Genomic DNA, 24,131 nt, shown 5'->3' with positions numbered 1-24,131 from the left:
GACTTTCGGATATATGACCCTCTGGCTTCTAACCCTTTGGATCGCCTCAAAACTTCCTTTAACAGCAAACTAAGACAGCTCTCTAGTCTTTGTCCTCCTGACTTCGATCTTATAAAACGTTATCGAGTCATCTGCCCTTCTCTTCCTTATTTCTATGGTCTACTTAAGACTCATAAACCTGATGTTCCTCTTCGTCCTATCATTTATTCAAGGGACTCTGTCGGCTATCCTCTTGCCTCCTGGCTCGCTAAAACCCTGACGCCTTACCTTGGCACTTTTTCCCCTGCCCACCTTCGTCACTCTCAGGACTTCATAGAAAGACTGAGCTTGCCAATCCTCTTGTAAGTTGCTTAGTCTTGATGTCGACTCTCTGTTTACTAATGTTCCGCTCGATGACGTTCTCTCTTTTCTTAGTCACAAGGAAACTGAGGGCCTTCTTCCTCTTCAGCTTCCCACTGATATTTTTCTTGAACTCATCAGACTCTGTGTTGACTGTAACTCCTTCTCTTTCAACCGCAAATACATCTCTTAAACTTTGGGTGTCGATATGGGTTCCCCTCTTTCCCTTGTTCTTGCCGAAACTGTTCTTCTTCCCACTATTGATTCTCGTCCCTCTCTCTGGCTTCGCTATGTTGATGACATTTTTATTTTATGGCCTCTTGACTTTAGTCTTTTCCAGCCTTTCCTCTCCTCTTAACAATCTGGCTCCTTCCATCCATTTCAAAGTTGAATAAGAATCTAATTACCACTTTCCTTTTCTTGACGTTCACGTTCACAGCTGTGTTCGGGTTCTCTCTCTTTCTGTCTACCGCAAACCTATGCATAGTGGCATGTACATTCACTTCTTTTCCTACCATCCTCCTTTTGTTAAGAAAAGTGTTCTCGTTTCTCTCTTCCTCCGCGCTCTACGCATCAGCGACCCTCGGTTTCTTGATTCTGAAATTTCCTTTATTTACATATCTTTCTCTCGCCTTGGTTACCCCTTACATTTTATCATCTGTGCTTTTTCTCAAGCTAAACCAAATTTTCCTCATCCCAAACCCATTTCTAACACTGGTACCACTGTGCTCTGCCTTCCCTTCATATCTGAACTCAAAAATCTTACTAATACCTTTCGTCCTCTTGCCATAAGGCTCGCCTTTCGACAAACTAACACTCTTCGTAGCAATCTAGTTCACACTGCGCCTCCTGCTTCTAATGCCGTTGGTGTCTACTCTATTTCCTGTTCGTCTTGTCCTCTCCAATACTTTCGGGAAACTGACCGTACACTGATAGACTTAAGAAACACAAAAGAAGTGTTAAGTCTGCAGACACAAACAATGCTCTCTTCTGTCATGTTAGGGATTATAATCATCCCATTGATTGGTCTTCTTTTAAAATAATCTTAGTCCTGGCTTTGTTGTTGTTAACTCTATCCTTGGTGAATCAGATGCGTTTTTGTTCTCGTATTGGAATCCTTAGTGATCTTTAGTGCCTTTTGAATATCCTGCACTTTTGACGGTGCTACACAGCCGCCCCGGCTTGGTGCCTTCGTTTCATAATTACTTACTTACCCTAGTCAGAAAGGCGAAGAATGAGTCATTATACTGTGGGTTTACCCTAGCCAGAAAGGAGAAGAATAAGTCATTATACTGTGGGTTTACCCTAGTCAGAAAGGAGAAGAATAAGTCATTGTACTGTGGGTTTACCCTAGTCAGAAAGGAGAAGAATAAGTCATTGTACTGTGGGTTTACCCTAGCCAGAAAGGAGAAGAATAAGTCATTATACTGTGGGTTTACCCTAGCCGGGAAGGGGCCGTGGCATATGGCCCTCCGGTGCCCTCCGGGGCCGGGACGGGGAGTGCCTTATCGCCCCGTGAGCGACGGATTAGCATACAGAAGCGACCATAAAGGAGAGACTCCGCACCCGGTGATTTGATAATGGTTGCTGGCACGGTGCCAACCCCCTCCCCCCCCCCTGTCAATTACCTGGGGGTTGGGAGGAGTCTAGCTGTTGTCTACACCCCTCTTCTTCTCCTCTCTTCCCTCTCTCACCTCTCTCTTTATCTTCACTTCTTTTTTATTTTGGCCCATTCTGTCCTTCGCTCTGATCTTCTTACCCCCCCCCCCACCCCCACCTCTCTTCTCTCTGGCAAATAAAAAATGTATATATACTCTCAAGTGACAAGAGCTCTTCTCTTATTCCAAATGAAGCACAAAAGGCCCTTTCCCTCCTTTTCAAAAAACACTCCAACCCTCTTACGCAATAATATTCCTCTTCTCTTCTATGATTCCTCTTTGCTTTCTCCGACCTTTCTCTCGTCTCCCAAGTTCCGTCTCTTGCTGCTCTCCGCTCTACACTTGAGATATACACGTGCACCCGAGACACTCATTCTGCCGGACATGTGTAAGAGGGTACTCACCTAGGACAACTAGGTGAGTACTACATGAGTAACACAGTACCAGGTGGCAGTCATGCTGCTATATTCTCAGTACACGGAACTTAACTCAGGGAAGCTTTTCTACAACCTACTTTGTCAAATGTAATTTTGTGTGCGTGTGTGTGTGTGTGTGTGTGTGTGTGTGTGTGTGTGTGTGTGTGTGTGTGTGTGTGTGTGTGTGTGTGTGTGTGTACTCACCTAGTTGTGCTTGCGGGAGTTGAGCTCTAGCTCTTTGGTCCCGCCTCTCAACCGTCAATCAACAGGTGTACAGATTCCTGAGCCTATTGGGCTCTATCATATCTACACTTGAAACTGTGTATGGAGTCAGCCTCCACCACATCTTGTACACACATCTCCACACACACGTGTGTATGTGTGTATTTGTGTATATTTGTGTATATTTGTGTGTGTACTTAACTATTTGTGCCGGCAGAAGTGAGTTCTAGCTCTTGGACCCCGATTTTCTAGCCGCTGGTTGTCTAATGGAATGACTCCTGGACTATTTCCCTATCATACCTGCTTTTAACGTTATGAATGGAGTTTCCCTCTTACAATCTGCTCCTTTAGGTCATTCCATTTACTCACTGCCCTCACGCTAAAGGAAAACTTTCTGACATCTCTATGACACATCTGAGTCTCAAGCTTCCATCCCTGCCCCCTTGTTCTATTGATATTCATTGAAAACATTTCCCCTGTTTCCACCCTGTCAGTCCCTCTGTTATGGGCCAGCACAACCAGTTCTGACGGGATACACTGTATTCTTACCTTAATACTCAAATGTATCTTGATCATTTGATGATGGGAACATCAAAGGATCTGATGTTCCCATCACTGAAAAATAGGAACAGTAAAAAAAAAGGAAATAAAAAACATTAAAAAAAATAAAGTAAACTCACACAATGAACGGTATGGTAAACAACACACCTGAATTCCAACACAATGTCACACAAAATAATTAAATCAAAATGAAAATAAATCAAAATCTATGAAAATTATATTTATCAATGCAATCAGAAACATTGAAATGGAAACAGAACATATTTAGTGTAGCGCGTCTTGCTCTTACATGCAACAGATGGCGCTGTTTTTTAAAAAAAAGCATGTTTTTATCTGTCACAGGCGAGGCATGTATATAGTAGGTACACAAAAACACGCGGCTATTTGAATGCAATGTTGTGTCAAAATTTAAAAGCAATCGGTAAAGAGGTTTCGAAGATTTCCCTGACATCAAAAACATTTGAAAAACTAAAGTTTTCCATAAAGCATGTTTTTCCCCGTCACAGACGTATCATCTATATAGTATGTATATAAACACCCGCTCGGATGCGAATGAAACGTTGTCAAAATTTCAAAGCAATCAGTGAAGAACTTTCGGAGATTACAGTGTGTGTAGCTCTTATGTTAAACAAATGGCGGTGTTTTTCAAACAAAGAATGTTTTTTTCCTGTAACAGATGAGCCATGTATATAGTAGGTATATAAAAACACGTTCCTATTCGAATGCAACGTTGGGTCAAAATTTCAAAGCAATCAGTAAAGAAGTTTTGAAGATTTCCCTCACATGAAAAACAGTTTTTTTCAGAAAAAGCATGTTTTTTCCCGTCACAGACGTGACATCTACATAGTATGTATATATAATCCCGCTCGGATGTGAATGAAACATTGTGTGAAAATTTCAAAGAAATCGGTGGAGAACTTTCGGAGATTAGCGATTTTGAACAAACGAACATTTTCATATTTATTTATTAACTAGCAGTACCCGGCCACGCGTTGCTGTGGCTCAGCAACCTTCCCTGTCCCCCAGTCCTCCCCACCATTCCCCCTCACCCGTCTCCTCGGCCTCCCAACCATTCCCCACTCCACCATCCCCTCTTCCTTCCCACCATGTCCCACTCCCCTGTCCCTTTGTCCTCCCCACCATTCTCCATTCCCCCATCCCCTCGTCCCCACCATCCCAAACTCCCCCGTCCCCTTGTCCTTCCCCCCCACCATTACCCCCTCCCTTGTTCCCTCGTCCTCCCCACCATCTCTCACTTCCATCCCCTCGTCATCCCCACCATTCCCCACTCCCTCGTCCGATGCCTTCCCAAATTTGTATATGCCCAGAGGCATATAAAAATGGAAATTAAACAGATTTTATTTATTAAAAATTATGATATTCGCCAAAAATCCCTAAGCTACTCCTATTCTACACTGGCAATGGTAAGTAATTCAGACCTGGGGCCAAATTCACGAAAGCACTTACGAACCTGTACATCTTTTCTCAATGTTTGGCGGCTTTGTTTACAATTATTAAACAGTTAATGAGTTCTGAAGCACCAGGAGGCTGTTTATAACAATAATAACAGTTGATTGGCAAGTTTTCATGCTTGTAAACTGTTTAATAAATGTAACCAAAGCCGTCAAAGATTGAGGAAAGATGTACACGTTCGTAAGTGCTTGCGTAAGTGCTTTCGTGAATCTGGCCCCTGGACAATAACATGAGAGATATCGCATGTTATATTATGACCATGGACTCTCAACAGCTGGTGACTCCCTGTCTTCCACCCGGCTCTTGACTACACAATCCTTCTCGAGTCATTACACGAAGTTACTCTCAGTTCTATCGTCATACCCCGGGGTTTATATACCCGAAACTGCCATAGCTAGTGTCTGCTGGCAGTTTATAGCTTGTTCCTAATTACAAAATGATGGCTTGTTGTGTCTGCTCACCCAAAGTGCCTGTTATCTATCTCTTTTAAAAACATCAACGCAACATTCTATAGGAATTTCAATTAAAACTGTTTTGACATGAATGTTTACCAGACTATCTCATAACTAATGACTGGCAAAACATACCACTCAGCACGTTATGAGAGGGAAGATCAAATACCTCCTTCTCCTCGCTATGTCAGGTCAGCGTTCCTCACTCCCTTACTCATACTAGTCAGGAAATGGAGGAGAAAAGAGAATTAGGGAAGGGTGAGGAAAGAGGAAGAGAGCAAGCGGGTAAGAGAGAGAAAAAAAATAGAGAAAGGGAGGAGAGAGAAAGGGGAGAGAGTGAGGGAGGGGGTGGGGGGCTCCTGAGGTGCAAGGGTAACCCTTAGGGGTCAGGGTCTGGTATGTTAAGGAATGTTCCCATTAAGATGTTTACAACAAGATGACCCGTCAGCACTTACGAGACTGTAGGTGGTAAGAGGTCACGTGGGACTGATCTCTCTCAGGAAAGGGCGCTAGTTACAAGAGAGGAGGAGGAGGAGGAGGGGAAGGAACTGGAGTAAGAGCTACACATGGGGAGGATTTTCCTGGATGTTACATGTACTCACCTAGTTGTGCTTGTGGGGGTTGAGCTTCGGCTCTTTGGTCCCGCCTCTCAACCGTCAATCAACTGGTGTACAGATTCTTGAGCCTACTGGGCTCTATCATATCTACTATCATATCATATCTGTGTGTGTGTGTGTGTGTGTGTGTGTGTGTGTGTGTGTGTGTGTGTGTGTGTGTGTGTGTGTGTGTGTGTGTGGAATGTTTCCACCATAATGTGAGTAGTGGTCAGCACTTACCCACTCCTCACCAGCCAGTGAGAGTTGTACTGTTGGAGCTTCCTCTTGGCGTGCAAGTGCGCGAGAGAGATAGAGAGAGAGACTGAGAGAGACTGAGTCTGAGAGAGAGTGACTTTCATCGCTAAAGTAAACATGAAAGTTCCCATGGAGGGAGGCAGGGCGAGGTAGCGAACAAATGGCCGTAATTTGTGCCCGCCAGACCCACCAGATATGACGTATATTGCTGCTCTAATTCTCCCTCTCTGGAGACCATTTTTTGGGCAGCTGCATCCCCCCTCCCTTGCCAATACCCCAATACCACCCTCCACAAACCACCCCCACAGAGGACTTCAACTACGCCTAGCTAACACTCCTCTATTAACTAGGAGGAGTGTTAGCTAGTAGAAACAGTTATTCACTATTTGTGTCTGCAGAATCGAGCTATTAGCTCTTGGAACCCCTCTTTCTAATCATTCCATTTTTCCTGTATTATGTCTTACATATATTTCTCACTGAAACACACACACACACACACACTGTGTACTTTCCAGTACACACTCCCCAATACACACTCCCCAGTTCACACTCCCCAGTATACATTCCCCAATACACTCTCTCCAGTACACACTCCCCAGTACACACTCTCAACTCCTAAGAATAACTCTTGGAATTATTTTATTATAAATAATGTAACCACCACAAAAAAATAGTTTTAATTAATTTCAATGTGGCGGAGAAAACTCTAATAATATTCGACATTAATAAAGTGAGCAGAGTCGTTATCTTCCGCTAACTAAATACATTATTCGGATATCTTCCTCGCCGACGATAGGCTTATACAGCTAACTGTGAAGAGTTAATTGCATCACGTGATGACCTAATTACATGGCGTTGTTGAAGAAAAACAGACGATGGGTATCTTAAGGTCCGCCAGAGCTTGGAGGGCCTTAATTAACGAGATTATGTTCCGTCTCTCTATATTTAACGAAAAATATTAATTAATTAAGGAAGAGGCTGATGATGCTCTTCTAAGAAATCAGGCTCAGTTCCGTCCCCCGGCTCTATTGTGTGCGTACTCACCTAATTATGCATGTTGGGGGTTGAGCTTGGGCTCTATGGTCCTGCCTCTTAACTGTGTATGTGTGTTTCTGATATATTTAAGATATTTTCTTCTGCTATCTTCGATTTTTTTAATATTCTTGTTTTTCATCCTCTTTATTTAAGTTAGAAAATTGGATTTGATTTTGGCTGTTTAACAAGCCTATATTAAAGTACATAAGCAAATATATATATTTGCTATAAATATATACATTTAAATATATACATTTAGTGTATAAAAGACGAAATCACAATTGTAGCAACAAAGACGAATAAATATTCAAGAAAAGGGAAATATGTTTGAAAGTCAGAAGGGAATAGGACCAGCATTTCACACATTATATTACAAATATATAAGGATAATAGCATATGCTGACCACCGCAAAAACACACAACTTGACACGGCGATCAAAGCCAAACACACAACGGTAAATGTCCCAACTGAGAGGAGTTGTGATAAAGTCTCGAGAGGAAAGTCTATCCTCACTCAGCGTCTCTCGAGTAAATAAAGCACCGAGAGTGAAAAAAAGAGTACGCAAAATTGAATTGTAACTTAACAGTTTGATTCAATAAAAAGCCCTGAAAGTTTTTCTGTCATTCTTCATGGAGGTGATTGAAACACACGAGATGCAAGCCACCTTCAGACGAGATGTGTGACCCATCACTGGAGTGTATCAGACATGATGACCACCTTACACACTCACTCTCACGTCAACCACACACCTATACACTCAGTGTCTCAGTAGTCATTATATATACCATTATGTTGTCATTATACTGTACCTTCAGACAGGGCCGTGACTGCTGTACCTTCAGATAGGGCTGTGACTGCTGAACCTTCAGACAGGGCCGTGACTGCTGTACCTTCAGACAGGGCCGTGACTGCTGTACCTTCAGATAGGGCCGTGACTGCTGTACCCTCAGACAGGGCCATGACTGCTGTACCCTCAGACAGGGCCGTGACTGCTGTACCTTCAGACAGGGCCGTGACTGCTGTACCCTCAGACAGGGCCATGACTGCTGTACCCTCAGACAGGGCCGTGACTGCTGTACCCTCAGACAGGGCCATGACTGCTGTACCCTCAGACAGGGCCATGACTGCTGTACCCTCAGACAAGGCCATGGCTGCTGTACCCTCAGACAGGGCCATGGCTGCTGTAACCTCGGACAGGGACATGACTGCTGTACCCTCAGACAAGGCCATGGCTGCTGTACCCTCAGACAGGGCCATGGCTGCTGTAACCTCGGACAGGGACATGACTGCTGTACCCTCAGACAAGGCCATGACTGCTGTACCCTCAGACAGGGACATGACTGCTGTACCCTCAGACAGGCCCATGGCTGCTGCAGGCTGTGTGGGAATGGCTTCGCCCCTCGAACCAGCGACAGGTTATGTCTTTCACTCCACGATTCTTATGTTAGCTCTAATAGGAAGCCACCTTGCAAATGACCAGATTTAAGAGGAATTCAAGGTTGGAAAGGCATTAGTCGTCTTAAAATCCAATTTGGAGTTTAAATTGCGAACATCCTTTCGGTAATGGACTTCTTCAGTGTGTAACAAGTCAGCCAACACTACAAAAGTCGCGGGTGTAAGTCGGGCCTTCCCGGTATATTATATATAATATAATATATATTATAGTGTGTGTGCGTGCGTGCGTGTAAAGCACGATGAAATTAACATATAATGAATACTCTGAAAATATTTAACCGCGAATTAGAGGATAGCGATAAGTCATAGCGACTATATAGCCGTGTTGATCAACTCCTTATCACAAGTAGAATCATTGAAATACAACAGTTGAATGTATATAAAGGTGAGGTGTGAGGTATAATACAATGTCTTGATAATACAAGTTTATGAGCATAAGAACAACAGGAGACTGCTGAAGGCCTAATAGCAAAATACAATAGTTATGTAGCATAATTACAGTTTAATATATTTTGTATGTTTTTTGCAATGATATCCTAATTGGCAAGGGGCTTATACTAGAGATATGTAGCGTACTGGTACTGGAAACATGTAGAGTACTTGGTACTGGAGACCTTTAGAGTACTGGTACTGGAGACATGTAGAGTACTAATACTGCAGGCGTGTTGGACATGACGTTCACAAATGCTAATGCAGCCCACTGAGCTATAATGAGAGTGGCATACGCTCCACATTAACAGTGGTCCGGGGCTCGTATTATGCACTCTCTGATCATAGCTCCACTCACGACACATTTACAATTCACAATATCATACATCTAGTTTTTAACATTTTTGCATAAATTAGCCAAATGAGTGGCTGGGGGTCGGGGGTCAGTGTTGGGGGGTGGAGGGGGGGAGAAGTTGATGGGCGGTGTGATGATGGTGCTTGTGTTGGTGGCGGATATAGTGATGATTGTGGTAGTTTCAGAGTAATGATGCTGGTTACAGGAGCTGTGATGGTGAAGGTGGTAGCAACTGCTTGTTCCTGTGATGGTCATTTCATTTTGATTGATTCATGATTTCAATCCAAATTTTTGGCAGTTAACCTGTTACCAGTAATTTGTTGTACACTGGTGGAAGCTGAGTACCCAAATGAGCCACAGAGACATTAGAAAGAACTTCTTCGCTGTCAGAATAGTTAATAAATGTAATGCACTAGGAAGTGATGTGGTGGAGGCTGACGCCATACACGGTTTCAAATGTAAATATGATAGAGCTCGAGAAGCTCAGGAATCTGTACACCAGTAGATTGATGACTGAGAGGCGGGACCGAAGAGTCAAAGCTCAACCCCCGCAAGCACAACTTGGTGAGAACAGCTAGGCAGTCTTGCGGCGCCCCTCCTCCTCCCTCCCGTCCACCATATATACTCCAGTGTTGGCACATTTGGTTTCTTTCCTCTGTCTGATCCATCATATGCAGGTTCACTATGATTTTTGTTTTGCAGGGATATTCCTGCGCGGGCCCTAAGCCTCTGGCTGGCCCACTAAATTCACTATGATATGATGTTTCCTGCTTGCTGCACACTGCGTGGGGCCAAGTACTATGATCTGGCCTCTGTATCACTCCAATGTCCCGAACTATTTGACGTTAGTTACTTCGTGGTCCCGCACTGACATGTCTCTCAACTCCGACGACGACTGACTGACGCTGTGAAGATGTGGTCATGTTGTGGTGCTGTTGTGGTGGTGCTGTGCTGCTGTTGCTGTGGTGCTGTTGTGGTGGTGTTGCTGTGCTGCTGTTGCTGTGGTGCTGTTGTGGTGGTGTTGCTGTGCTGCTGTGGTGCTGTTGTGGTGATGTTGTGGTGTTGCTGTGGTGCTGTTGTGGTGCTGTTGTGGTGTTGCTGTGGTGCTGTTGTGGTGCTGTTGTGGTGTTGCTGTGGTGCTGTTGTGGTGCTGTGTTGTTGTCATAGTAAAGGTGCTCAAGTAGAGCCAGGTGTGTTGACCCCAAGCACAGTACCAAGCACATATTAATAAAGAGTTAGTTATATCAACATAAAGTCACCCACATCAATGTATTATAACTTAATTAATATTCGCTAAAGATCTAGGAAACTGATGCTTTTGGAAACAGGGTTAATGATTTCTGGTACAGGTAAGACAATAGAAGGGAACATGTAGGGTTGATTCAAGCGTATCTTAGACATATTTGAGCCATTAAATTCATGCAGTTCCCATTTTTCTTATGTTATATGTATACTCAATTCTTATTATGGAATTACAAAAAAAAAAGGCATTTTTAGGAATTTGTTTATGAATAATTTTGTGTTCAAAAGAGGAAATATAAAAGAACTGGTCTTTTCTTTATTGTGGGACCCCTGGTTAATTCTTCGTCTAGTTCTATGGATTTTATTTGACTTTATTAGTTGTTTTTTAATTTGACATTTTTTGAAAAGAATATTTTGGTACCTGGGGAACTATTTTGGGTCATTATTATATAACTGATTGATGTGTCCCTGGGACAAAGGATTCTTTTATATATGATACATAACTCCTCTCCATCGTAACTTTGCGCTGGGGACCGGTAATGGGGTCGTGTCACGACTCATGGACGACCCATCGTCACTCATCAGTGGTGTCACGTCACGAGGACGACCCGGCTCCTGTCCTCAGGTGTACTCATCGTCACTCATCAGTACTGCAGAACCTGCTTAAGGAAACTTTGCTACAATAATGACGAGGTTCCCTCTACTTCCCCTGGCTTTGTTATATGTATATTTTACACGTCAGCTGGAGGCAGGTTATCAAAGAATGGTCAAAAAGGCCTCAATATTCTTTATGGAATAAAATTTAGATCCAATACATGTACTATTAATTAGGGGATTAAATCAATGAATAGAGAAAAGACAGATATCCTTTCAAACACACGACGAATCTACGACGTCCCAACAACCTTTGTACAAGCTGTAACAACTTTCTGACACATCATAAAAACTTTATAACATGGTGTATCAAGTTGTAAACAAGGTAGCAGTAGGGACCATTACAGTGTGTGTTTACATGGAGATCATACACATGCTCAGATGGCCTGGGAGCTGTGACCACCTCTCCGGGGGCCAGATTCACGAAAGCACTTACGCAAGCACTTACGAACCTATACGTCTTTTCTCAATCTTTGGCGGCTTTGTTTATAATTATTAAACAGTTAATGAGCTCCGAAGCACCAGGAGGCTGTTTATAACAATAACAACAGTTGAATGGGAAGTTTTCATGCTTGTAAACTGTTTAATAAATGTAACCAAAGCCGTCAAAGATTGAGGAAAGATGTACACATTCGTAAGTGCTTGCGTAAGTGCTTTCGTGAATCTGGTCCCGGGACATTAAATGTTTTAAACAATTTTCAAGATATTGCTGTTGAACAAACGCAACGATTGGGCTAACCTTTTTTATCCCATCTATCCCCAATCCTCCCACATGCCAGCCTTCAAGCCACGCGCTGTTTCCATTCCCAGGTCAAACCCGACCCTGATGAGGCAGATTAGCGTTAAATTAGCAATATTAGCGGCAGTAAACACATCAGAGAGGCGTCGCGGGACAGTTAATGATACCTGTTACCCAGTTAATTGGTCAGCTACGGGCACTTGAGCACATGACTCAAATTATGGTTTTGTTAGTTGTAAACTGTTTGCTTCACGGTTTGGTAAACTTTGTATAGTGTGTTTGGGGATGTTCAGAGTAAATGTATATATGTGCGGGGAAACCATATTGATATATAAAGAAAGCTAAAGATATTAGCTTCCTAGATATTTCAATGTGGTTTTCCGCAAATATTGATCAGTATTTCGTTATCGTTGTTGCATAATATTGCGTAACAGTACTTTGATCATTTGGTCAGAGTACTGGACTTGTCGAGGAGTTTCAGTGCTCCTGTCAGTCTAGGTTAGAGCATTTCACAGGAGGAGTCCTTTCTGATATAATCGGCTTGCGTGTTTGTGTAAGTTAATTTTCATGTATATATGTGTATGTATATATGTATGTATATATATATATATATATATATATATATATATATATATATATATATATATATATATATATATATATATATATATATATATATATATATATATTATATAATTACAAGTGATTTAAATATCTAGTTGGTAAGCTTTACATGTAACATTTACATTTTCAAAATGGGGAGAAGCACTTTGTGAAATGAAATGACAAAACTAACTAATAGGGTTTAAAGCCGACTGGTGTAAGGGGGGAGGTGTAAGCGGGTTGGGAATGTATTTGTATTTATCGAAGCTTGTATTAAGTAAGGTTCAGCTCTTGGGCCAGCCTCTTCGCGTGCCTTGGTAAGTATGTGTTTGCGTATTATTTGCTTGTGCTCCCTCTGAGAAACTCAGCCCCTCTCTGTGAGGTGAGATGAGTACACTAACTTGCATACTAAAAACTACTCATGTTAACACACACACACACACACGCTCCACCAGGATGGTTGGGTCACAGTTATCTGGAGTAGTTGACCTCGTATAGGTTTGTGTTTGACCTCAGTTAGTCTTTGACCTCGAATAGTTGGTGTTTCAGATGGCATAGTCGGAGATCTAGTGACACTGCTGTTGAAATGACGATTAAAATTTTCATTGTTTAGAAATGACATTAGAATTGTCACTATCAGCGATTAATTACCTTACTAAAAAAAGCAAGGTAATTACTCCTCATTAATCATACTCATAACAATAGAGTTAAATACTTAAGCAAGAATATACACGTTTACGTTGATCACGCATTTAAGCATTTTTTAAATTATGCTAAGTACAATATGACATAAATAATAATATTCAAACAAACAGTAGTTTATCAACGTATAAGAAATATCCTAATGTGACCAAACTTATAAAATGGAATGTGAATCAATTACATTCTTGTATATAATATGAATTGATAAAATGCTTAATTACCAAAAGTATGTGATATATTTACACGATGTACTTCTTTGGGGCACGGTGCTAGCAACATGGCATTCTCCTCCCTTGCAAAGTGGAAGGAGTGGAGGTTCTAGCTAGAGCCTTCTGCTTGTCAATAGAGTTGTTCAAGTAGGTATCTTAGTCATAGATCAGTATACCTTGGGATAACTGTCATACCAACATACTCTAATGTGCTCTATATCTTCCCACTTGTTTCGGCTCGTCCTGACATACACACACTATTTCCTTTGTGATTCTAATGAGGATAAAAATCATCCAGAATCATAATTTTAATCATAAAATTCGAGATAAACGATAATCCTACGTTTTCAATTATGTGGCATAGTTCTGTATGTTCATGGACGAAATTGGTGTTCATTTTAGAAGATTGACGCAAAAAAGATTAATAATGGATGAGGGAGGTGGAATTATAAGTGATTGCTGGCCTCACTGGCTTGTAAATAGCTGCACCTGCTGCCCCCCTCCCCCAGCCTAGCACCTGCTGCCCTCTCCCCAGCCTAGCACCTGCTGCCCTCTCCCCAGCCTAGCACCTGCTGCACCCCCCTCCTCAGCCTAGCACCTGCTGCCCCCCTCCCCAGCCTAGCACCTGCTGCCCCCCTCCCCAGCCTAGCACCTGCTGCCCCCCTCCCCAGCCTAGCACCTGCTGCCCCCTCCCCAGCCTAGCACCTGCTGCCCCCCTCCCCAGCCTAGCACCTGCTGCCCCCCTCCCCAGCCTAGCACCTGCTGCCCCCCTCCCCAGCCTAGCACCTGCTACCCCCCTCCCCAGCCTAGCACCTGCTGCCCCTCTCCCCAGCCTAGCACCTGCTGCCCCCTCCCCAGCCTAGCACCTGCTGCCCCCCTCCCCAGCCTAGCACTGCTGCCCCCCTCCCCAGCCTAGCACCTGCTGCCCCCCTCCCCAGCCTAGCACCTGCTGCCCCCCCTCCCCAGCCTAGCACCTGCTGCCCCCCTCCCCAGCCTAGCACCTGCTGCCCCCCTCCCCAGCCTAGCACCTGCTGCCCCCCTCCCCAGCCTAGCACCTGCTACCCCCCTCCCCAGCCTAGCACCTGCTGCCCCTCTCCCCAGCCTAGCACCTGCTGCCCCCTCCCCAGCCTAGCACCTGCTGCCCCCCTCCCCAGCCTAGCACTGCTGCCCCCCTCCCCAGCCTAGCACCTGCTGCCCCCCTCCCCAGCCTAGCACCTGCTGCCCCCCTCCCCAGCCTAGCACCTGCTGCCCCCCTCCCCAGCCTAGCACCTGCTGCCCCCCTCCCCAGCCTAGCACCTGCTGCCCCCCTCCCCAGCCTAGCACCTGCTGCCCCCCTCCCCAGCCTAGCACCTGCTGCCCCCCTCCCCAGCCTAGCACCTGCTGCCCCCCAGGTGCTAAGTTGGGGAGCACACCTGTATAGATAAGCTTATATATATATATATATATATATATATATATATATATATATATATATATATATATATATATATATATATATATAAAATACACAAAATCGATCCTTCATAATAGCAATAACAACAAAGGTGTTTTTCATCTAAGTCTCTGTTGTCTTGCATATGTTTGTCTTCTGGATTTTTTTAAGACTAACTCGATATATTTTTTGTTGAGCACATTTCACTTTTATTAAATTCCGTTCCGGCACTTGCCCTCCCGGTCTATATAAAAAAAGAAAATGAATTTTGTTGTCCCCTCTCCGTAAAATGAAACTTTACTGCTCCATAAAAGGCAAAGTTTCTTATATATTTATATATTTTTTCCCACGCATTGTGGTACGAACTTGCAGAGTATAGCTGTTTGGAAGACGGCGCTATGCTGGTGTCGCTATGAGCGCGGTGATATGTGGGGCAGCACTATGCTGGTCTCGCTATGAGGGCGGTGATATGTGGGCAGCACTATGCAGATGTCGCTTTGTTTGTGTTCCTATGAAGACATGGCTATACAGTTCTATCTATACAGGTGTGGTTACTTTTGAATAGCCATACAGACATCGCAATGCAAGAATCAGTATGCAGACGTCGTTCAGTAGATGTCCGTATGCAGGCATAGTTATGCAGACGCAGACACGTCAAAACGTCTATAAGCAGACCTTGACCTGCAGGTGTTGTAACACCCATGACCACCCCCCCCCCCACCCTTGGGAGTTAACACCCCAGGGAAGCCTCCTCCTGAGGTCAACACAGGTGACCTCTGGATCGTCTTGCAGAGATAGTCGAAATATTTCCTGGCTAGACCTTAGTCAGCTTGCTTCAAGTAGACGATATTAATGACGATAATCTTGTCAAACAAACTTAATGGGATAATTCATGAGTGTTTTTGCACATGGGGAGCAGACCAGCCTCAATGGATTTGGTTCGCAACAGCAAATCCCTCGTTGTTAACCAGCTGATAAGAGATGTGGCAGCTGTGGGACGTGTATAAGCCCTGTTGGGCACTTCAGAGTTACTGCTGGGGGCGAGGCATCAGAGTGGACACCACAAGTCTACAGACCCGGTCAGGAAAAGAGGCAGTGAAGCCACCCACCCACCCTGAGGGTCGAAGAGCAGTATCCAGAAGGTATTGTGTGTGATCTCCGATATATTCCATGTAGGAGGTCTTAACCATTGCCAGTGTTAGGGACTTGAGGTTGGTGAATGTCATTTGTTTTTAAAAAACTCTTGGTAAATTTTTCATCTGTATGTAAGGCCTTTCATTTGAGGCCTGGTCGACGACCGGGCACTATACAGGCATGACTATGTATGTGACACTACATAGGCATGACTATGTAGGTGACACTACATAGGCATGACTATGTAGGTGACACAACACAGGCATGACTATGTAGGTGACACAACACAGGCATGACTATGTAGGTGACAACACAGGCATGACTATGTAGGTGACACAACACAGGCATGACTATGTAGGTGACACTACACAGGCATGACTATGTAGGTGACACTACACAGGCATGACAATGTAGGTGACACTACACAGGCATGACTATGTAGGTGACACTACACAGGCATGACTATGTAGGTGACAACACAGGCATGACTATGTAGGTGACAACACAGGCATGACTATGTAGGTGACACTACACAGGCATGACTATGCAGGTGACACAACACAGGCATGACTATGTAGGTGACAACACAGGCATGACTATGTAGGTGACACTACACAGGCATGACTATGCAGGTGACACAACACAGTTATAACTATACACGATCACAGTCCACCCAATCAGCTCAAAGTTTTAGGTCACCACTTAACCCTCAAAAAAAGAGAGATATTCACATATATCTTACACACCTGCACCCTTGAGCAGGTGTGTCTATGACTCCCCTATGTACAAGGAAAAGCTGTCGCTCAAACATCTCAACAAAGCTCTCTACATATGAGTATCTCTAACACACTCATATTTACATTTAAATATCAATGACCCTAAGTTTATTTTTTCCAACTGAGGCTCATTGCCAGAGAAGAAAGTTTTAAAACTTCCAGGATGAGTGTTGATGTAATATATCTACATAAAATGAGCCTTTGAAGTTTGCTCGGTAGGAGGAACGTGTTTGTTAATACTGTATAATGTTGACGGAGGCCAAACACACCGGACCGGTGTTTACAATTAAAAATGTTTGTACCTATTTACTAAGCGCGGAAAGGTTAGCCCCTCTTGTTTGTCTCGGCTATTTATTCAGCTTTGTATTTAATTTTAACAGCCAATGTTATCGCGCTTTCTACACGGCATCAGATGGGTTTCCCAGACTCACTCACACTAGTTCACTCACACGAGATTATTTACTCTAGCCCACTCACATTAGTTCATTTACTCACACTAGGTCATTTACTCACACTTGTTTACTCAAACTAGCTCATTTACTCACAATAGTTCATTTACACTAGCTCATTTACTCTCAATAGTTCAGATACACTAGCTCATTTACTCACAATACTTCACTCACACTAGCTCATGTGCTCACACTAATGCATTTTGCTCGCCCACATAAGCTCACACTCATTCACAGTAACTCAGTCAAACTAGCTAAACCATGCACACTGGCTCACACACTTGTTTATCCACTCAGAGAAACACGTTACACACACACACACACACACACACACACACACACACACACACACACACACACACACACACACACACAGTACACAGTACACAGTTATCAACTGTCAATTCTTACCTTCTTGAGTTGTTGTTGTTTAAGATTCGCAACCTGGAACAAAAAGTTCCAAGTTAAGTTCCAAGTTCTTGAGGTTATCTTGAGATGATTTCGGGGCTTAGCGTCCCCGCGGCCCGGTCCTCGATCAGGCCTCCTTTTTGTTACACACCCCCAGGAAGCAGCCCGTAGCAGCTGTATATCTCCCAGATACCTATATACTGCTAGGTGAACAGGGGCAACGAGGTGGAAGAACCTCTGCCCTTTTGTTTCCGCTCCGCTATGAATCGATTCGCGGGACCCTAGGACTATGAATCCCGAGCGCTGTCTACTCAGCTGTCAGGATCCTGATAAATTAAACCAGTAATAAAGCTTCAATTTAGATCGCAAAAATAATTTTTATACGAATTAAGAAAATTTTAAAAAGCAAGCAGATTGCATCTATTTATGAGACATTATTGAAAGTTTCTCACTTCAGAGTTGTTTGGAAGACACGAAATATTGGGGCATAAAAACAGGAGAAAATACACCGGTTAAGAGATCATTTGTTCGGATGAGAAATGTAGGTAATTATCAGAAGGAAACTTTTCTCATGGGTTAAGAGTTACTAGTTAGTTAGGGGGGGGGGTGACTACCAGTACTAGTGGGAGGGGGGAGGGGTGCCTTCCAGTACTAATGGGAGGGGAGGGTGCCCACCAGTACTAGTGGGAGGGGGGGAGGGGTGCCCACCAGTACTAGTGGGAGGGGGGGAGGGGTGCCCACCAGTACTAGTGGGAGGGGGGGAGGGGTGCCCACCAGTGCTAGTGGGAGGGGGGGAGGGGTGCCTTCCAGTACTAGTGGGAGGGGGGGAGGGGTGCCCACCAGTGCTAGTGGGAGGGGGGGAGGGGTGCCTTCCAGTACTAGTGGGAGGGGGGGAGGGGTGCCTTCCAGTACTAGTGGGAGGGGGGGAGGGGTGCCTTCCAGTACTAGTGGGAGGGGGGAGGGGTGCCCACCAGTACTAGTGAGAGGGGAGGGGTGCCTTCCAGTACTAGTGGGAGGGGAGGGGTGCCTTCCAGTACTAGTGGGAGGGGGGGAGGGGTGCCCACCAGTACTAGTGGGAGGGGGGAGGGGTGCCCACCAGTACTAGTGGGAGGGGGGAGGGGTGCCCACCAGTACTAGTGGGAGGGGGAGAGGGGTGCCCACCAGTACTAGTGGGAGGGGGGGAGGGGTGCCCACCAGTACTAGTGGGTGGGGGGGAGGGGTGCCCACCAGTACTGGTGGGAGGGGGGGAGGGGGATGCTTACCAGTACTAGCTCCCTGACCTTTGCAACTTGTAACTGCATCATTGCTCTATATCAAGCAGTATATATATATATATATAGTATTGCATCGTTATATGGTTCCGCGAGGATAAGAACTGTCCTTGCTAGGTATGCTGCCACTACAGGTGCTGACCCTGCCAGGTATGCTGCCACTATAGGTGCTGACCCTGCTAGGTATGCTGCCACTACAGGTACTGACCCTGCCAGGTATGCTGCTACTACAGGTACTGACCCTACCAGGTATGCTGCCACTACAGGTACTGACCCTGCCAGGTATGCTGCCACTACAGGTACTGACCCTACCAGGTATGCTGCCACTACAGGTGCTGACCCTGCCAGGTATGCTGCCACTACAGGTACTGACCTGCCAGGTATGCTGCCACTATAGGTACTGACCTGCCAGGTATGCTGCCACTATAGGTACTGACCTGCCAGGTATGCTGCCACTATAGGTACTGACCTGCCAGGTATGCTGCCACTACAGGTACTGACCCTACCAGGTATGCTAGCACAACAGGTACTAACCCTGCCAGGTATGCTGCCACTACAGATACGTATTTAATGCTGCCTGAACAGTGGGAGCAAATTGTTGACGCCCTTTATCTCTCCACTCATTCAGCCAAAGCACTATTCTTTTCTCCTCCTCCACCTCTCTTTTTCCCTCTTTCCTTGTACATTGCGCTTATTTACTCAAGTTCCCGTCGACAGGAAAACCTTTAGAGTCACACTGCCTGTGCCATAAGGAAGTGTGTGGACACAGGACGCTAAAAGCTTCCATTTGGCCAACTTTAAGGCCTTCTGTTGGCAGCCTCGTGGACGTCGCTGGTAAAAAATATAGAAATGGTTTTCCTGGTCTGAGCTTAAAGAGTTACTCTTTTGACTTACCTGGCCCAAGACCACACGACACGGGACGTTTTTTCTGTTTTAAATTCAATTCTTCTTCGTTATATAACTAGCGAGCTGTGAGATGTAGTGTTTGGTGTAAAATATTAATTTTTGAGTATGTTATTCTTGACATATACGATACCGAGGAGCATTATACTATAATGGAACTTGCTATAGAGTTTGATTGAAGTATTGACTGTTTTATTACGTGCATTTGAAAGCTGACTTTGGCAGAGGAACGTTCAGTCTTTGTTTATAGTGTGGAGTCTTTATATAGTGTGGAGTCTTTGTATAGTGTGGAGTCTTTGTATAGTGTGGAGTCTTTGTATAGTGTGGAGTCTTTGTATAGTGTGGAGTCTTTATATAGTGTGGAGTCTTTGTATAGTGTGGAGTCTTTGTATAGTGTGGAGTCTTTGTATAGTGTGGAGTCTTTATATAGTGTGGAGTCTTTGTATAGTGTGGAGTCTTTATATAGTGTGGAGTCTTTGTATAGTGTGGAGTCTTTATATAGTGTGGAGTCTTTGTATAGTGTGGAGTCTTTATATAGTGTGGAGTCTTTATATAGTGTGGAGTCTTTGTATAGTGTGGAGTCTTTATATAGTGTGGAGTCTTTGTATAGTGTGGAGTCTTTATATAGTGTGGAGTCTTTATATAGTGTGGAGTCTTTGTATAGTGTGGAGTCTTTATATAGTGTGGAGTCTTTGTATAGTGTGGAGTCTTTGTATAGTGTGGAGTCTTTATATAGTGTGGAGTCTTTATATAGTGTGGAGTCTTTGTATAGTGTGGAGTCTTTGTATAGTGTGGAGTCTTTGTATAGTGTGGAGTCTTTATATAGTGTGGAGTCTTTGTATAGTGTGGAGTTTCTCATCTTAGTGGTCCTTGGTAATCTGATCAAACCATTTTCAAAAGGCTCTTTTTTCCATCTTTTATTCACTTATAGATTCATTTCTGCGTTACGGATTTAAACTTAAATACATTGTTCACTTATGTTGAGATGACCATAAGTGCCTTATACGGTAGAACGTGTTAAAGTATTAATCTACAGCTTCAGCAGAAGAGTTACTAACTCACGTTCTCATCTGTACGTCAGCTTCTCATCAGAACCTCGAACCTGTATTTAGGTTATCCTGTTTAGTGCACATCAGAAACAGTGTTATCAGAGATGTTCTCCAGGTCTTCCATCCAACACAAGCTGTTTGATCACCAGCTGTGATAATTAACACTGGTGGCCAGTTGTGTAATTACCACTGGTGGCCAGCTGTGATATTTAACACTGGTGGCTAGCTGTGATAATTAACACTGGTGGCCAGCTGTGATATTTAACACTGGTGGCCAGCTGTGATATTTAACACTGGTGGCCAGGTGTGATATTTAACACTGGTGGCCAGCTGTGATATTTAACACTGGTGGCCAGGTGTGATATTTAACACTGGTGGCCAGCTGTGATATTTAACACTGGTGGCCAGCTGTGATATTTAACACTGGTGGCCAGCTGTGTGATCAACACTGGTGGCCAGCTGTGTGATCAACACTGGTGGCCAGCTGTGATATTTAACACTGGTGGCCAGCTGTGATATTTAACACTGGTGGCCAGCTGTGATACTTAACACTGGTGGCCAGCTGTGTGATCAACACTGGTGGCCAGCTGTGTGATCAACACTGGTGGCCAGCTGTGATATTTAACACTGGTGGCCAGCTGTGATACTTAACACTGGTGGCCAGCTGTGATACTTAACACTGGTGGCCAGCTGTGATATTTAACACTGGTGGCCAGCTGTGATATTTAACACTGGTGGCCAGCTGTGTGATCAACACTGGTGGCCAGCTGTGTGACGAAACACCCTTGCCCAGCTGTATGAAGAGCCGGCTGCAACATTGCACATGATACAAAATACGCATTGCTCTCGTGATTTACGCAAGTGGCCGGCTTGACTGTAAGCGTGAGTTATACAATTCGTTTTCAGTAGAAAATTTATTGAACATACATCATGATTACTGCAGTAAAACGACTGGAAAAATAGGGATAATGTGAAGGACAGAGTCATGAAGATGAGAAATATTTGCGTACTCATGCATCAATATACATTTTTCCTTTGAATTATTAGCAGGAAACCATCGCTCTGATGCATGAGGAAATTATTTATATGAAGGAGCTGTAGAGGACGCATTAGAGAGGGGCAACCAGGGGCTGTAGACGACGCATTAGAGGGGCCACCAGGGGCTGCAGGCGACGCATTTGAGAGAAGGGGCCACCAGGGACTGCAGGCGACGTATTAGAGAGAGGGGCCACCAGGGACTGCAGGCGACGTATTAGAGAGAGGGACCACCAGGGGCTGTAGACGACGCATTAGAGGGGCCACCAGGGGCTGCAGGCGACGCATTAGAGAGAAGGGGCCACCAGGGGCTGTAGACGACGCATTAGAGGGGCCACCAGGGGCTGCAGGCGACGCATTAGAGGGGCCACCAGGGGCTGTAGACGACTCATTAGAGAGAGGGGCCACCAGGGGCTGTAGACGACGCACTAGCGAGGGCCCACCAGGGGCTGTAGACGACGCACTAGCGAGGGCCCACCAGGGGCTGCAGACGACGCACTAGCGAGGGTCCACCAGGGGCTGCAGGCGACGCACTAGAGAGGGCCCACCAGGGGCTGCAGACGACGCACTAGCGAGGGCCCACCAGGGGCTGCAGACGACGCACTAGCGAGGGCCCACCAGGGGCTGCAGGTGACGCACTACACAACCAGCCCGCCAGCATGAGACACCATCACCGGCTGGCCTGGAAACACAGAAGCTGCAGCACCCTCACTCAAGGAACAATGTGAAGTCGAAGATTGGGATGCGGCAAACTGTCTTGGGTTTAGGGACGAGGTAATGGAGAGAGAGCAGGGACAATGGGGCCCAGGTTGGTGGCGGCAGTCGTACAGAAGCCTCCGCTAAGCAGCAGGAAACAAAGGGACCTCCAGGCAACATAATAAAGAGCGCTGCTCACAGAGAGGAAGGAAAGTGCGCTGATATTAATGGGAAACTTCAGTCACAGGGAACACACCGCCCAGCAAGAAACATCAATGTGGGTGGAAAGCGTTTAGAGGAAACGTGATGGATATTACTTAAGTACACCGGTATTGAGCAGAGAGAAGAACCTGTAGACATGTGAAGAGGTAGAGGAGATAAGGGAGCTGGAGTAGACCTGATATTCTCCCTGCTTGAAGGGATTGTAGAGCTCATTGTTTGGCATTAATGGAAGCTTGTGATCGCATACAGGCCCTCGTGCATACACGCTCACGTGCACACACGCTCACGTGCACACACGCTCACGTGCATACACGCCCATGTGTATACACGCCCACGTGCATACACGCCTCCGCTAATCAGCAGAGGCCAAAATCTCAACCACCGCAAGTACAATTAGATGAGTACAATTAGGTGAGTACATACAATGCTCCAGCTCCAACAGTATCATATAATGCTCCAGTTCCACCAGTGACAAACACTAATGCTCCAGCTCCACCGGTGACACATAATGCTCCAGCTCCACCGGTGACACATAATGCTCCAGGTCCACCAGTGACAAACCCACAATGCTCCAGCTAAACCAATATATTATCTAATTGTATTGCTTCATCATATATTACATATAATTTTGAGTTACATGAATGAGTGAATTGTGTGTTGACTTGTAAATCCACCAGACTTCAAAGTTTTACAACACTTTGTGTGTTGCCTAATTAAGAAAAGTTTTCTGCTCTCAAGAGAGAAGTGTTGGGAGCGTTCCCAGACAATCTCTGGCCGGCTCCGTGTCTTATATTTTCTTTCATTGTCTTACATTTCCCCCTCATTGTCTTACATTTCCCCCTCATTGTCTTACATTTCTCCTCATTGTCTTACTTTTTCCTCTCAGGAGACGCACCCTGTTCCCCCAGCTGCATCACCTCCTGCTTCAGGACAATAACTTTCTTGTTTTAACTTGAGATTTTCATATAATGACTTTATCATCAGAGTGATAAAAGGGAAATAACATAGGTAGCTGCCGTTAATGATATGTCATGGGAGTTATTGAATGGATCAGCCTGGAATCACATGGGGCACTGTTGAATGAGTCCCTGTGGACTTCATGGGGGCACTGTTGAACGAGTCCCTGTGGACTTCATGGGGGCACTGTTGAACGAGTCCCTGTGGACTTCATGGGGGCACTGTTGAATGAGTCCCTGTGGACTTCATGGGGCACTGTTGAATGAGTCCCTGTGGACTTCATGGGGCACTGTTGAATGAGTCCCTGTGGACTTCATGGGGCACTGTTGAATGAGTCCCTGTGGACTTCATGGGGCACTGTTGAATGAGTCCCTGTGGACTTCATGGGGCACTGTTGAATGAG

At 45.0% G+C, this 24,131-nt stretch overlaps 2 protein-coding genes across 2 annotated transcripts in view; one reads left to right on the top strand and one right to left on the bottom strand.

The window, feature by feature from the left end:
• Positions 1–7,968, bottom strand: part of LOC138358161 (uncharacterized) — a 38,281-nt gene extending 30,313 nt beyond the window's left edge. Inside the window, exon 1 of the mRNA XM_069315665.1 lies at positions 7,818–7,968. Within this exon, the coding sequence (XP_069171766.1) occupies positions 7,818–7,968 (151 nt within the window). The remainder of the gene's footprint in view (positions 1–7,817) is intronic.
• Positions 1–24,131, top strand: part of LOC123764459 (sialate:O-sulfotransferase 1) — a 538,431-nt gene that overhangs the window by 49,538 nt on the left and 464,762 nt on the right. The gene's annotated exons all lie outside the window — the stretch shown is intronic.

The sequence above is a fragment of the Procambarus clarkii genome, chromosome 82 (genome assembly GCF_040958095.1).
Source record: "Procambarus clarkii isolate CNS0578487 chromosome 82, FALCON_Pclarkii_2.0, whole genome shotgun sequence".
In the NCBI taxonomy this organism is placed as follows: Eukaryota; Metazoa; Arthropoda; class Malacostraca; order Decapoda; family Cambaridae; genus Procambarus; species Procambarus clarkii.
This window is presented reverse-complemented; position numbering and strand designations above follow the sequence as displayed.